A 15,188-nucleotide genomic window follows, 5' to 3' on the forward strand; every position below is an offset into this window, starting at 1 on the left:
CGCCCCGCTAGGTCGCCCGCTTTCCAGGTACCTAACCGCTGATGCCATATCCACGTACCTCTTCCACCTTTGTACACCAAATCTGTACTTGAACACTGGCAAAGTTGTAAGTACCTCGTTCGCGATTCACCGTTGCGCAGGTAGGGGGCTACATGGAGCAGGCCCGTAGGCTGGCCTCAGCTTAGCACCTAAGGTAACCTCTATCTCCTCTACTCCGTACTACTGGGCACTGCTGCATTTCAATCCGCTCCGGCCCTCGATTGACACCATCTCAGCTACCTACTCATGTGCGATTTCTTGACTGGAGTTCGCAAAGTCATTGCTTACTAGCGGGTGTTGCTCAAAACCCCAGCCTCCAGGTCAGTGACAACCTCTCATCTTCTCTCAATTGCATCGACCGACGCCCAACTAACTCCGCCTACCTTTCGATAGCTCTCTCGACTTCACTTACCGTAACCTTACCTCACCTTACTCTCCTAGACCTTCCGAGGCTCTGACATAGCCGCATGGATAGCTAGCCGGCGTCCGATCCAGTCCAAGAAGCATGTCTACCAAATACGCCCTCGTCTCACTGCCTCTCGGCATCTTCGACTCTGGAGATAAAGACGATGCCCTATCCTCGTTAAGCGCTACCATTTCGCCCGAGAATGGTAGTGTTCGCCCCTTCAACATCCCCGATTTCAAAATCGGCACCCTGGATGCCTTGGTCCAGCAAGCCGATGACCTTGCCAAGCTCGAGTCCACCTGCCAGGCTGTCGTTGCGAAGGTTGCCGACTCATTGAAGTCAATCCTCGATGGTGATGAGGACAAGATCTCCCAGCAGAAGATGGTCAACGATAGTGAGAGATGTCTAGGGCACCGCCTCGTTGCTGCTGCCTGTTCCACAAATCTCTTGTACATATTACTGACGGCGGTCGTACCTCAGAGCCCACCGACCAGTACGTCAACTCGTTTTCCTGGAACAAGGTCCGATACCGCGCCGACAAACCTTTGAGCGAACTCGTCGATACACTGCAAAAGGTACGTGGAGTGAGAGGGCGTACTGGAACCAACAGCTTCGCGGCGGGATTTTCCTTTGCTGCATCCGTTTCGCTTTCGACGCGGATCGGGGTCGCCATCCATAGAGTAGGCCCGCAGGAAACTAATGAAGCGCCAGGAACTCGTCACTACCGACAACGATGTGAAGAGTAAATTCAACCAGTATAACTCAGTCAAGACAAACTTTGCCACTCTCCAGCGCAAGCAGACGTACGTATTGTTTCCAAGGCCCATCGTTTTTCCTAGCCCAACGACGACTTGATAGCTGACAGCGGTATTACAGTGGCAACCTTGCGACAAAGTCCCTCACTCCCGTCGTCGATCCCGCCCTCCTCATCCAGGACTCGGAATACCTAGAGACACATCTTATTGTTGTGCCGAACAATGCAAAGAAGGACTTCTTGAAGAGTTACGAAACACTGGCACCGATGGTGGTTCCCCGATCTGCTGTGCAGGTCGCGACGGACGAAGAGTTCACCTTGTACGCCGCTACGTCATTCAAAAAACACAGTGCAGAGTTCCTTGCGAAATGTCGCGAGCAAAAATGGACTCCGCGTCAATACAAGTACGTGGAGGGCGGAAAGGAGGAAGAGCAACGTGAGCTTGACCGGGTGGCTCGTGAAGAGAAGAAGACATGGGGAGAGGCTCTGAGAATCGGCCGGACAGGCTGGAGCGAAAGCGTCATGATCTGGCTGCATGTGCTCGCACTGCGCGTGTTTGTCGAGGCTGTTCTCCGCTACGGACTCCCGCTCGACTATGTCAGTGTTCTTGTCAAGGTTAGCACACATCTCTCTCGCTCAAGTCATTGCTTACGATGCTAACGTGGCGGACAGACGAATTCGAAGCTGGTCAAGAAGGTCAAGACAGCGCTTGACTCTAATTACTCGTATCTAGGAGGCAATGCCTTTGGCAGAGACAAGCGCGGGAAAATTACCAAAGACGACGCAGCACTGTCGTCCGAGATGGCTGCTGTTGGTCTCGGCGGAGGCGAGGGACACGAGTATACAGCTTACGTTTACTACGAGTTTGACTACTCTTAGTTGCGTAGACCTACACAATCGCAGCATGGCGGGCGCATGCAGTCCCGCGCTTCAGACGCGACCTTGCACCGAAAACGCGTAGTATTTTTTTGAGGGGCATTAGACCGTGGTTAGAAAGCTCTGGGCTGTAGCTAGTAGGTAACTCCTAGTTCAAACAAGATGAGAACCGGCCGCCCATGCAATTGTAGGACCATACACATCAGGCCGTTTTACTCGCAGTGATGAGACCCTCCTTGATCAGCCACTCGGCAATTTGTGCCACACATTCCTCGACGCTCGACTTGTCGGTCCTGATAACAATTTCGGGCTTCTCGGGTGCCTCGTAAGGGGCTGAGATGCCGGTGAAATCCTTGATCTCTCCCGCCCGAGCCTTCTTGTACAGACCCTTGGGGTCACGCTGCTCAGCGACCTCGAGAGGCACATCGACAAAGACTTCGATGAATGGAATGGCTTCGTCGCTGCTCTGGCCAGTCTGGCTGTGCAGCTCGCGAGCTACTTGACGGTCTGCACGGTACGGCGAGATGAAGGAGGTAATGGCAATGGTCGAAGAATCGGCAAACAGCTTAGCGACCTGCTGCGGCATTAGTCGCGTACTCTCTGACGGTGGTCGTACTTGGGACGGAAGATCAAGCCCAAAGGGTTGAGTAAATGACCATACCTCAGCGATGCGACGGATGTTCTCATTACGGTCTTTCTCGGAGAAACCAAGATCTTTGTTGAGGCCGAAGCGTACATTGTCACCGTCCAAACGATAGGCGGCAACTCCCAGGTGCAAAAGGTGCTGTTCCAGAGCGGTTGCTACGGTGGACTTGCCAGAAGCGGAAAGTCCTGTGAGCCAGAGGGTGAAACCACGCTGCCCGCGCAGCTGGTTACGCTCAGAGCGCGAGAGTGAGGGATGCCATGTAATGTTGCTATGATATCGGAGGACAAAAATCAGCCAATTTGTTCGTTATGCCGCCAGCTGTCGAGTTGCGGACGTGAAGGCGAAGAGTTGCAGAGCATTCGCCGCAGGCAGGTGCGACGACTGCGGGGTCGGTGGGATAGCAGAAGGAAATTCATGGAGGGGCAATTTTGGTCCTGTCATGACGGAAGCCTAGATTTCCGGACTCATACTTACGTAGCCATTGTGAATTCAATTGGGTATCTGGTGGTAAGGACTAAAGGGGAGAATGGTGTTGAAGGAACGAAAGTGTGAACTAAAATCAGGCGCAGCGGCAACAATCACTCATACATATATACACGCAGATGCGCTCGCATACACGACTCTCACGACAACGGACCGAGTAGGGAGGGTACTAACTTGCTTTTCACCCCACCTCCTCCCCTCCATTTTTCCCTATCGTTTTTCACTTCACACGAGCTAAGATCACGGAGAAGTCAGCATCAGGCGATGTACCCAAAACTCCCTAACACTACAAAATGGACAGTGGCCTCATGAGAGAGGTACTTTGTCTAGCTTTGGCCTTCTCCGCACCTAGATTCAGTGCCTTACGGATACCGCAGGGAATAATCCAATGACCTAGGATACAGCAGAAAAAAAAATCAATAGAATCCGCAACATGATGCGAGTACTTTCTTACCGGAACACTGCGAGTCTGCGCCGAGCGATGGCGTCAGATCGGCTAGAGGTGGATCATCGCTTGGCGGGACCAGCACGTCAGAGGCCTGTAATCTGGCTGGTTCCTGCCCATTGGGAGGTATTGCCTCCGACTGACCGAGTGCCGACTCCCGCTCCGTTCCCGGATGCCGCGCCGCGCTTCACGTCGGTGCCGAAACCTCCTCCGCCTCACCTAGGGACCGCTCCGGGCCACCTTGAACGGCTATGACATTACAACTGTACTCAACTAGAGTCGCGCATTTCGAAATCTTGACTAAATGTTCTGCTGGACAATATCCCTCTTCGCCGGCCGTAATTTTCACTTGCAAGTTATCTATCAGCTCAAGCCAGGTCGCGGGGCTATCTATAGCGTAGTATTCGCCATACGCTACAAGTCGTGAGAGGGAGCTATTCTGCGCGCACCCTCATGAGAGCCATCTATCAATCCATCCAGGAGGGCTCATGGCCTGTATTCAGAATCCGTTCCACAGAGTGTGGAAGGGCTACTGGCTCGAATAGTCTAAGTCGGATCGGGTTGAGCATGCGCTTTCAGCTCAGTGCATCGATCTCTCTCGCAAAACCCTTCTGAATTCGGTGCCGTGTCTTCTCTCTAATCGCCCCAGCGCATTCTATCCGACTGTTGAAATTTTCAGTATAAGTAGAATCGAAATGTCGCGCTCTGGTTTGCGTTTGCAAAGGTCTCAAGTCGCATTCAGCTTCGCCATTACCTTTTTTTGGATATCAGTATTGTGGCTCAATGATCCAAGCAGTAAGAGAAAAAGTCACTTACAGATGCAAATCTGGGGGAGACAAAAAGCGCAGAGGCTTGCGCTAGGACGAGAGGCTCTTCTCCATCCACCGGGAGCGTTTCCAGCTGGCCCTCAACCCATGCCTTGCGCCCTTCTACTCTTGTTGTACGCGCCCGCAAAACAACGTACGTGCCTGCGTGCACTGGTTTTCTATAGTTGATCTCAAGCTTGGCCGTAACGCCCACTTTGTGTGGAAGAGCACCAAAGCAGCATCGCGCCAGACCCTCGTCCAGCATTGTAGCAAGCAATCCACCATGCACAATGCCAGGGTGACCACAAATGTCTGTGCCCAGATGGGAGATTGAAACAAGAGACTTGCCTCCCTTTTCAGTCCAGCATACAGGGGGAACTGTGATTCGACCCGGCCCAAGAAGCGTGCCGCCAGTGAGATTATGCCGCCGCAGCGCATCGGGGAGTCTCATGTGGGGCCGAGATTCAGTCATGTCGGGATTCCGGCGCATCTCGGCCGCAATAGGGTGGTTGTTGACGAAATCATTCACCACTGCGGCCTCGTCGTTTTCGGGTACGTAGGCTTGCAGGGTATCTTCATCAGACCGGGGTCTTGCCGCGTCAAGCAGACCGGGCAGTAGGGGGCTCGCCGCTGCAGCGAAACCCAGGCTCGTAAACAGCAGTCCAAATGCGCCGAAGCTGATGGCTTTGCGAAACCGGGAAGGGCTTTTCGGTTGCGATGCTGTGCCTACAATAACTGTGTGAGCTCAATGGCTAATGTTCTTGAAGGGCTTCCCAAAGCAAAGTAACTTACCTGCATTGATGCCTTGGTGATAGCGTCGGAGCCAAACCTGCTGACGACGGGCGGAGGTTTGCAAGATTGGCGCGTTAGGGGAGGCCAATGTTGCAGGCTGCTTAAGAAGTCGCCGAAGCGGAAGAAAGGGTGATGTTGCCATGGATACAGCTGGTCAATCGAGCAACAGGATTGAAGCTTACGATTGATGTGTGAGGCATAGGAGAAGGTCGAGATTGACCTTTGTCGCGGTTTGTCACTCGTATGCCGAGGCTACAGGTAGGGTAGCTTAACTGTTCAGGTGAGGTACCTTGATCCCGGCAATAAGGTAGCACAGCATCATGACACTAAACGAGACTTTATTAAGCGAACAATGGCGGAAGAAATACCTAGCCAAAAATATGCATCAATGGGGGTTTCACTTGGACTTACGAATACGGGTAGGATGGTTTCCACTCCTGGCGCTTGTCTGATGCTTTATTTTAACAGCACACTCCTCCATTCTGAACTTGGAACTATACTTTGCTGCAGATATAACATACATGTAACTTCTGGTGTCGTAGCCTCGCCCGGCCCCCTGTACACTCTACGCAATAGGGTCCTTGAATGTGATTGTATGATCAAGACAAGATCCCGGCCACATGACATCATATCTCTCTCCTTACGTAGTAGAACTATCAGACTCAGGACGGGCAGGACGGAGTCTTCGCCCTTACCTCAGTGGTTGGTTCTCATGCGGCATCGGTCCGTGTGGCTCCAGGGGTCCTGGCCAGACCTCAAAACTTGAATGACAAAGTACGGATGCAGGCACAAGCAACGTGACGAGCCTGGAGGCCTGGTACAGATGGATACATACCCCTCATCTGACCTTTGGCCTTCCGGTACTTTAATGAGACACCGCCGTCCACGAGGCAGTCGTCCAGTTGGTTCTGGCATTCACTGTCAACCAACTTCATCTCATACTCGTCCCATCTAACAACAAACATCACATAACGGCTGCTAGGAATTCGGCAGAAAGATATAGCAACAGACGCAATGGTACTGCCTTTCATTTTCCTCCGCATGCCGAATATGCAATCGACCTACCGTCATGTTGACACCGGCTAACCTATTGCCGTACTCCGTCCATTCTAGGCCACGGCAGAAACCGTAGATCTGGGCGCTGTGCACGCGCCTAAGGAAGAGTCCATCAAGGTATTCCAAGAGATCGCGCACGATCTCAAAAAAGAGCTTCTCCACATCCGACGTGAGCATCAAAGTAAGTCACATTCTCCACTGGAAACAAGCCATGGACTGACACTCCATCATCAGAGCACGAGCCCGAGTATTTTCAGGCTGTTGTAAGTCAACCATCATTTTGCCACGCCTTGCCATCGCGTCCGCTCAGACAGATCCTAGCAACACCTCGACGATCACCAACTAGCCGCTTTTGGCCCGGACAACTTTGTGGCCGTAAGAGTTGCCAGTTCGGCTTACGGAATCCACCTCTTTGGCAAGGTCCGAATCCCAGCACTACCTGAGTCGGGGCCTGCCTACATTCACTTCCGCGCCTTTGTGCCCGGAGCTGAGCCGCCAAAACTTCACAGCATTCACACTGAAGAGACTGAGCATTCGGATGGGGACAAGACGTATAGAGCCATATTCACTAAAGATGACGACCTTGAGTGGTTTGACACATAGGTAGATATGGGATGGGCCGGGAGCGAGTTGATCAGGAGTTCTCATCTCATGGGCTTTTCTAACCCAGACATACAATATGATATCTCTTGAGAATTTCTTGGTCCGATTACATGTCCTCCTCCTCTGCCGCCAAGAGTTCGGCATAATCATCTGCCGACGCAAACATGGGCAAGTCCTTGAGTTTCCTCCTGGATGATCGGGCGGCGCTCTTGCTCTTCTGGCTGGTTTCCTCGGCCTCTCCAGGTACTGCAGACAGCTCGGGGCCACCCTCATCCTCCATCGCCTCATCGTCGTCTCCTTCCTCGCCATGGAGCTCGCCAGCATCTTCGTCGTCTCCGTCATCTTCGTCGCCATCCGAAAGTTCGGCGTCGGAGCCGTCAGAGAAGATAACGCCACCCTCGGACTCGTCATCGCTGTCGTCGAATCCATCCATGTCAAGGTCGTCATCGTCACTCTCGATTGGACCATCGGGATGCGAGGCAGTTAAGGCCTTCCAAATCTCATCCTCTTGTTCGGCGTCGTCCTCGGCACTGACCTCATCTAGTCCAGATGACGATTGTTCAGTGATCTTCTTACCACCCTCGACCTTCTTGCCCGCTTGCTTGAAGTATTCGTGGAAGAAGATATCCTCCGCTGCGACCTGGTCTACCTTCTTGTTCCAGAACTTAGGCGTATTAATTGGCGCAGCTGCACCTGAGCCAGTTCTCTTCGCGAGCCAGATACTGCCAGAATCAGGATTGCGGACCGGCTGCATAATAGATGCTCCCCTAGCAGTCTCTGCCGCCTTCGGGCTGCGGTACACAAACTTGTCGAGGAATCTGATCAAGCTATGGCTCTCCAGGTCGGGTTTGGCCATCTGCTTCTCATTCGAGAACAGACTTGCGGCTAGTAGAGACACGGACGGGTGGAAGTGAGTGAGGGGTGGTATCTGCATTCATTAGCAAAGGAGTCTCGTGAACTCAAACACAGGTACAAGCTTACAATTTCCCAGAGACAGCTGTTCTGAGCATTGCTATGTTCTGGGTTTCTTTTGCGGCCATCGTACACACTTCCTCTAGAAACAGATATATTCTGATCCTCTGCCGAGGGCTGGCTAGTCGCCTCTTCTGTGTCGTTATCCTCTGGTTCTTCAAGGAGTGCTCTGAGGTCGGGGAACTGAGTCCGCAATTGGAACACCACGTATATCAAGCCACAGACGAAAGCAGGCTGGTGCAAGTTGAGAATCTGCAACATTCTCTTCGCAAAGGCCTTAATCCGCCTCGTGTCAACATCGGCCTTGAGAGACTTCAGAATCAGGTTCAAATAAAGGGCTTGTTTAGAGGAGTTGGCAAGTCGCGGATCCAGCAAGGATTCGTACAACGTCCTGTAGAACCTGTCGGAAGCCAGGTGCCTTGACACCGATATTTGCTGAATCAGAATTAGCGCCTGAATACTTGTGTTGAAGTTCGTCGAGTGCGCAATTCGGAAAAGAGTGTCCATTTGGGATTCGAGGCTGCATGCGAATGTCAGTTATTTCGAAAATTCAGAAGCACAGAAACCATTGAAAAAGAAATACTTACATCGGGTCTTGCTCGGCCACGAACGGCACAGCGCGGTTGATACCTGTCAATACTGCGGTAACCAGCTTATCGGCTGTCTCCGTTGTAACGCCAGTCTCTTTGGAAGCACGATCCTGTTGACTTTCGGCAGATGCTTTGCCAAGTGCGGAACTGTTGAGAAGAGTAACAAAAATCTCAAAATAAATGCGGAGCAGTGCCTCTGCCGTGCCACCTTCGCGGTTGCTCAGTATCGTCTGGTTCAGAGTGTTCGTAGCGTGGTACTTGGCCCTGAAAGTTTGACCTGGTCGGAGTAGAACTTCCTGCTCTATGCCCTTGATCACAACCTGCTTCATTCCGGGGTGGGTGTTCTGAAGCTGAAGAAGAAGGTAGGAAACTCTTGAGGCAATCTTGCGGTCCTTGTCGCCCATTTTGTTAACCAAGAGCCTGAGTAAATTGGTCTCTTGCTCGGGCTTGTCCTTGAGCAGGCCGTAGACAAAGTCGATGGAACGGGTGCGAGAGTATTCAATCTCGTCGTTGCACCAGACCTCAAGGAGCTGGATGATCTTGAAGTATGATATCTTGAGCCAATCCTCGTAAGCCCACTGGATGAGGTGTGCATCCGTTAAGCGACCCGGTAAGGCTTGGCTAGAGTTCCAATTCTTGACGGAGGATCGCTGCAGAACTCCAATGAGACCAGGTTGAGTCTGAAAGGCACGCAGTCTCCTATTAGGGGGTAGAACTAGACCCGGACCGAGCAGATCAACCAGAGCGCCAAGAGCGCCAATGGCCTGAGCACGACTCCTTTTGGACGCAAGGCCTAGGAGAGACTCAAAAGCCTTGACATTGTGCAGTGGTGACTCTTGAATTGCCAAGGTGAGAGCAGAGACTTTGTCGGAGAGCGTTCCGGAAGACATGATGGTGGAGAGGAACTTTCGAGAGGATGATGCCAGGACGCTCTTATTGTACGCTGCCGCATCCGCCTCCAGAAGAGCGACTGCATGAGCTTTGAGAGCACTGATGACGCCAAGGAAACCATTCACTTCGGGGGACGTAGGGTCTGGGAGCTGGCTCAGTTCCGCCCCGTGCCAGTCAGCACGAGGTTCGAATTTCTGGCGGGCACAGGTCAGCATATGCATGAATTTGACGGGAACTTGGGTCAGGTGGCTGCTCACGAACTGCTTCTTGAACGTATCTTTGACATCCTTACGGGGAGGTTGTTGCGGTGCATGGACTTCTGCAGCTGCGTCCTCCTGGGCAGACTGGTCATCGCTTTCACCAACTTCATCTGCCTCGCTCGCTTCGTCCTCCTCTGTCTCCTCCTCCTCCGGGGATTCTTCTGCATCCTGGGCTGTTGCTGCTTCGTGATGTTGCTGGAGGCCGAGCTGGGCTGCGAAAGCAGCAAGCTCACTCTGAAGCTTTCCGTCAATATTAGCCATAGAGTTGGCTTCCTCAGCGGCGTCCTCGTCGTCCGAATCAATGTCTCCAATGAGCTTCAGGTCCTCTTCGTCTCCTCCCAAAGCCCTGATCTCCTCAAGGAAATCCTCGCGGTTGAGGAGCGCGCCTTTCTTGCCCTTCACCTTGGTCGTAATGTCGTCCCGCCCGCTCGTGGACTTGTCGCGACGATGGGCGTGCTTTTTCCGTTGATGCGAGCTCTCCAATGGCTCGTCGGAGACGTGTTTGCGCTTCTTGTTATCGGTTGAGTTGTCTTTGACAGCTTTGCCTAGTTTTCCCTCGATCTTGGCTGTGAGATTCGAAAACGATTCCGGGTTCAAGGACACTGGCTGTCGAGCCTTGCCGGCAGATTGCCTCTTTGGCTTGCCCATCATGTATTTCAGGTTACGACCGCAGCCAAAAGAAGAGGGAGAGTCCTGGATAAATGATTGAAGAACACAATAATGAACCGTGTGAAGGTGAGAAAAATCCCCTGTATTACACCAAAATGTACAAGAAGCAGAACCTGCAATGCAGCGAGGAAAGGTTGTCGCAAGAGAAAAAAAAAAAGGCATTGAGAGCCAGGAGTGGGGTCAATTTTCTTATCGATAAGCAGGGACGGCAACGCGACGGGACCTGAGGTGGTCGAGGTCGTGGTCGAGCCTCCCGGTCTAGGTACGGATACCTCCTTAAGTGGAACGGTAAACCCAATTGAATGTTACCTATCTGTATTGTCATCTCCAACTTGGAGTACCCAAGGCAACTCGGAGTAAGGTAATAACGCTATAAATTCGGGTCGCGCATCCATCTGGCCCCGTCTACCTAGGTAAGCCAAATTGTCGCTGATAGCCCTCTCATCCAAAGTAATCCAAGATTGTGGTCAAACAAAATTTGACGTAGCCTCCATCACCTGGCCTCTTGTGACCCCAATAAGAGTAGATCTTGTCTTCGCGCCAGTCTCACTAATCAATTGTCCATTGCCAGCCTGTGCCATTTGCTGATTCCCGATTGGCAAGTCCTCAAGCGGCCAGCTCGTTCAAGGGTTGATCAATCACCACTATCATCCCATCTTGGTGGAGGCTTTCAAGGTGAAGATATTGGTCATCGCTACTGAACCAGCAACTCACTTGAGAGTGTTGGTCAGCGAACGTGTTCCAGAGTTACCTCGTCAGCTGGCGTACTTACTTTCGACGCCAACATGTCTTTCAGTCGCGCATGGAGACTCCCTATCTTGTCGACGCCTCATAGCACGAAGGCAAGCCATGGCAACTTACCGTTCAATGGCAGTAGCCAGGTAGGTACACATATGCCTTTGAAGCAATAAACTCATATGACATTGCTTACATGCCATCAGTCATTCAGCCGCGGCTACCGCGCTGGTAGCACCAGGAATCGACTGTCAACTGTTTGGGTCCCTACCGGAGGAATGACACCTGAACGAGGCGAAGGTAGGTCTATCGCATGCTGCCTATCTCGATTGTCAGCATACTCAATTCAGAAACTCAGGCGCCTATGAAAAGCTTGTTCGCGCCGGATTCTTGCGACAGGTAGGTAATTCGGTGAAGGGGTATTGAGGTGGGAGATTTTGCTCATTCCTCATATTTCAGTCACACTCTGGCATTTTCCATCTACTTCCTCTTGGTCAGCGTGTCCAACGGAAACTCGAGGGCGTGATTGACTATTACATGCAAGAACTCGGTAGGTTTTCTCGTACACCTCGGTTGCCGGCCGCTGCCATTTACTGACGTCTGCCACAGGAGCCTCGAGAGTAGCTCTGTCAACCATTACGTCCAAGGACCTCTGGGAGAGGAGTGGCCGTCTTACACAACTAGAGGCTGAGGTCAGTGCATGCTGTCTCAAAAACCTTGATCATACGGCTGACTGGCAAAGCTCTTCGGCTTCGAGGACCGCAAAGGGTCCAAATACATGCTGTCGCCCACCCACGAGGAAGAGATTACTACTCTAGTGGCGAAGACTGTGAAATCCTACAAAGAACTGCCCCTTCGCCTCTATCAGATCAGTGAGCACAGAAACTTCACAGACCTCGTTAGCAACCCAATAACTCATGCTGAAATCATTAGCGCGCAAATTCCGTGACGAACTTCGTCCGCGCCATGGATTACTAAGAACCCGCGAGTTCACCATGAAGGACCTCTATACTTTTGATGTCTCCGCGGATTCGGCCTTGGAGACCTATAAGAAGGTCCAGTCGGCATACACCGGCGTTTTCAAATCACTGAAGCTGCCGGTGAAAGTAGCCAAAGCGAGCTCCGGCGACATGGGAGGCGACCTGAGCCATGAGTATCACTTGCCCACCTCAATTGGGGAGGACACTCTGGTCACCTGCAATACTTGTAGCTACGCTGCTAACGCCGAGGTCGCCGAGCCAAGGACAGCGGCCGTCGACAGCACAGGACCATGCGGTCTGACTGAAGCTCCAAGTCCTGCATCTGCTTCAATAAGGGTGTGGCGAGGCATCAGTAAAGACCGCAAGACCTTGGTGAATGCCTGGTATCCAGGCCGAAGCCAGGATGAATCTAACGGAGAGAAAGATCTCAGGATTTCGGCCATCAAGACAATTGTCGCTGATCTGGACGCAAGCACTGAGAATGCCGTATCACTGTGGCGGGCAGCTATTACATCAACGAGTTCTAGCACGGACACTGCGGCCACCCGGCCCCAGATCATTAACATCATACACTCCACATTGACCAGCAACCTAGAAGAGGTTCTACGAGAAGAAAGTAAATCATCGCCTTTGTCAGGGTTGGATGTTCCCGAAGATGGAGTAGACTCAACCATCATTACCAGAACTCAAGTTGGACAACCAATCCACCTGCTCGCGGCTCGCGATGGTGACAGATGCCCTTGCTGCGATAGTGGCGTTCTCGAGCTGCAGAAGGCGCTGGAGCTTGGGCACACATTCTACCTAGGAACTCGATACTCGGAGCCACTCGATGCAACAGTATCCGTACCAACTCGTGCGAATTCAAGTCAGCACGATGGTCAGCCAGCTTTGGCTGAGGAAAAGACACCTATGCAGATGGGGTGCCATGGAATTGGCGTCTCCAGACTCATAGGGGCCGTAGCTGAGCATCTGACAGACACGAAGGGCCTACAATGGCCGCGCGTGATTGCCCCTTACGAAGTCGTGGTGATTTCCACTCCTACTCTAGCTGAAGATGCTAGTCAAGTGTATGATGAGATCGCCACAGGGGGCATTGACACGGTGCTGGATGATAGGTCGGCGTCCTTCGGTTGGAAGCTGAATGACGCAGACTTGGTAGGTTATCCAGTCCTAGTCATACTGGGTAAAGTATGGAAAGAGACAGGTAATTGTGAGGTCCAATGCCGCAGATTCGGGATCAAAGAAATGGTCCCGCTTAGAGAGCTACGCCAGCGTGTGGCAGAGTTGCTCGAACAGCTCTGAGCAGAATGAAGACCGCTAGGACGTCTCGTTGAGGCGCCCGCGACGCGGCGTGTACAAGGCATTCATGTACCTCCAAATCAGATGTCCTACCATCGTAGAAGATAGGAAAACGCCTCCAATAGCTCGTTTAATTGTCACAACTAAAAGGTATGTCCATTGCTGTCGAAGCATCAGGGACCCGGCAACCTCTCTCTATCTACTGATCTTACCAAACTCGATGTGAGTTGGGTGACATGCGACGGCGGCCTGCCCAGACATGTCCTGCGCGGTGTGGGGCGGTCACGTGTATAGCCACCCGAGAAGTGCGACAAATGCTGTCAATAATATGGGAAGGAGTGGTGTCAATGAACGACAATCAAGTAGTCAGGCTTTGCTTCAAACCTCAGTCCCCTCCCGAGAGTTTGACACAACATCGGGTCTCAATCACATCAGCAATCCGAAGTTTATCTTTTTGCCCTTTTGTCCGAAGTGGGCTTTCACCGTCGCCTAGGGTTCGGTACTAAGCAGGGACTCATACTCACTTCAATCATCTATCCCAACGACTTTGTTCGCCCGCAAGCCTATTTAATCAACCATGGCCGCCCAGGGTTCCGAGAGTAGTGAGTAGTTCCAGTTGAGATTCCGCCATCTCCTCATTAAGATCAGGTATACATCGTCGATTTCCGTGCTGACTCGGCTCCACAGTCAATCTGGAGACGCTGGACACACAGCAGCTCAGTCAGGTCAAGAAGCAATTGGAAGAAGAACTCGAGCACTTGACAAACTCGTTCGCCCAGCTACACAGCGCACAATCCAGGTTCAAGGAGTGCCTCCGGTGTGTCAAGGCCAAGCCTGGTGCTGGCGATGGTATGCAGGCCCCCAACTTTCCCGTCTTATCAGTGGCCAGCCGAGTTAACATTTCTCTAGGCGACAAATCTGTCCTGGTGCCGCTAACCAACTCCCTCTACGTACGTGGGGAGCTTTCGGATCCAAAGCACGTCATCGTCGACGTGGGCACAGGATTCTACGTCGAGAAGGCATGTTCATCAAGCCCGAGGTTCGGTCTGACCTCTGACCATTGTGTGTGTTAACGGTTACGCAGGATACCGAGTCTGCCGAACGTTTCTACGAAGCCAAGGTTCAGAATTTGATGAACAACATTCAGGACCTCGAGGTGATCGTGCAGCGGAAAACGCTAAATGTGCGAAGTGTCGAGGATGGTAAGTTCCACATGTCCCTAAGAAACACAACTGGGCAATGGGCAGCATGGTTAAGAATATACTAACGGATCGTGTGTAACTAATAGTACTAAGGCAGAAGGTTTTACAAAGCCAGATAGCATAAGTAGTAATGGGGTATTATGAAATAGAATACTATAAATATTATATAAAAATAGAACCGTAATTACTATTATGCTACTAGGCACTAATTAATATAGTTATTATTAAGTAAATATGAGTATAGTTAATAATATTATATTAAGAATAATGTTTTTAAAGTACTATATATATTTAATACGTAAACTAAATTAAATACGTAACTTATATTAAGGGTACTAAACGCTTTTACTATAATAATTACGGATATTAAATAATAATAAAAAATTAAATTATTATGACTTAATATATATAACTAACTTAAAAGCTAGCCTATTACTTATAATAATTATAGTATATTATTTATTTATATATTCTAATTTTATTAACTACTCGGGTAGTTTTTAATATTATTAATATAATATTAATATTCCCCTAACGGAGTAATCTACTAGGGCCGTATTATGTTTTATATATTAAAAAAAACTAAGTATATTACGCTTTATACTTAATTACTAACTAAAACTCCTAACTTTTTATTATAATCCTCTTAAGTTTTAGTTATTTATAATATTTATTTTTATATTC

General features: G+C 50.9%; 8 protein-coding genes across 8 annotated transcripts; 5 read left to right on the forward strand and 3 right to left on the reverse strand.

Annotated features, from left to right (window-relative positions):
* Positions 1–544: 544 nt before the first annotated feature.
* Positions 545–2,078, forward strand: CPAR01_14792 (V-ATPase subunit C; the record flags this gene model as incomplete). Its single annotated transcript, XM_060499042.1, has 5 exons — positions 545–839; positions 926–1,020; positions 1,157–1,248; positions 1,322–1,814; positions 1,872–2,078. 5 exons carry the CDS (start codon positions 545–547, stop codon positions 2,076–2,078), a joined length of 1,182 nt encoding a protein of 393 aa, XP_060342505.1.
* A 199-nt stretch (positions 2,079–2,277) lies between these two features.
* CPAR01_14793 (adenylylsulfate kinase) lies at positions 2,278–3,203 on the reverse strand (the record flags this gene model as incomplete). The annotated part of the gene is made up of 2 exons (XM_060499043.1): positions 2,278–2,989; positions 3,196–3,203. 2 exons carry the CDS (start codon positions 3,201–3,203, stop codon positions 2,278–2,280), a joined length of 720 nt encoding a protein of 239 aa, XP_060342506.1.
* Positions 3,204–3,637: 434 nt separating this feature from the next.
* On the forward strand, positions 3,638–3,904 carry CPAR01_14794 (uncharacterized protein; the record flags this gene model as incomplete). Its single annotated transcript, XM_060499044.1, has 1 exon — positions 3,638–3,904. One exon carries the CDS (start codon positions 3,638–3,640, stop codon positions 3,902–3,904), a length of 267 nt encoding a protein of 88 aa, XP_060342507.1.
* A 472-nt stretch (positions 3,905–4,376) lies between these two features.
* On the reverse strand, positions 4,377–5,389 carry CPAR01_14795 (thioesterase superfamily protein; the record flags this gene model as incomplete). The annotated part of the gene is made up of 3 exons (XM_060499045.1): positions 4,377–4,403; positions 4,466–5,181; positions 5,248–5,389. 3 exons carry the CDS (start codon positions 5,387–5,389, stop codon positions 4,377–4,379), a joined length of 885 nt encoding a protein of 294 aa, XP_060342508.1.
* An 872-nt stretch (positions 5,390–6,261) lies between these two features.
* Positions 6,262–6,906, forward strand: CPAR01_14796 (uncharacterized protein; the record flags this gene model as incomplete). The annotated part of the gene is made up of 4 exons (XM_060499046.1): positions 6,262–6,264; positions 6,361–6,484; positions 6,538–6,566; positions 6,625–6,906. 4 exons carry the CDS (start codon positions 6,262–6,264, stop codon positions 6,904–6,906), a joined length of 438 nt encoding a protein of 145 aa, XP_060342509.1.
* A 106-nt stretch (positions 6,907–7,012) lies between these two features.
* Positions 7,013–10,267, reverse strand: CPAR01_14797 (CBF/Mak21 family protein; the record flags this gene model as incomplete). The annotated part of the gene is made up of 3 exons (XM_060499047.1): positions 7,013–7,834; positions 7,888–8,398; positions 8,466–10,267. 3 exons carry the CDS (start codon positions 10,265–10,267, stop codon positions 7,013–7,015), a joined length of 3,135 nt encoding a protein of 1,044 aa, XP_060342510.1.
* An 806-nt stretch (positions 10,268–11,073) lies between these two features.
* On the forward strand, positions 11,074–13,305 carry CPAR01_14798 (prolyl-tRNA synthetase; the record flags this gene model as incomplete). Its single annotated transcript, XM_060499048.1, has 7 exons — positions 11,074–11,169; positions 11,230–11,323; positions 11,382–11,422; positions 11,483–11,573; positions 11,633–11,715; positions 11,766–11,895; positions 11,957–13,305. 7 exons carry the CDS (start codon positions 11,074–11,076, stop codon positions 13,303–13,305), a joined length of 1,884 nt encoding a protein of 627 aa, XP_060342511.1.
* A 574-nt stretch (positions 13,306–13,879) lies between these two features.
* On the forward strand, positions 13,880–14,628 carry CPAR01_14799 (prefoldin; the record flags this gene model as incomplete). The annotated part of the gene is made up of 4 exons (XM_060499049.1): positions 13,880–13,904; positions 13,990–14,252; positions 14,387–14,504; positions 14,591–14,628. 4 exons carry the CDS (start codon positions 13,880–13,882, stop codon positions 14,626–14,628), a joined length of 444 nt encoding a protein of 147 aa, XP_060342512.1.
* Between the last annotated feature and the right edge of the window lie 560 nt (positions 14,629–15,188).

The sequence above is a fragment of the Colletotrichum paranaense genome (genome assembly GCF_030867605.1).
Source record: "Colletotrichum paranaense strain IMI 384185 chromosome Unknown Scaffold_16.1, whole genome shotgun sequence".
Classification (NCBI taxonomy): domain Eukaryota; kingdom Fungi; phylum Ascomycota; class Sordariomycetes; order Glomerellales; family Glomerellaceae; genus Colletotrichum; species Colletotrichum paranaense.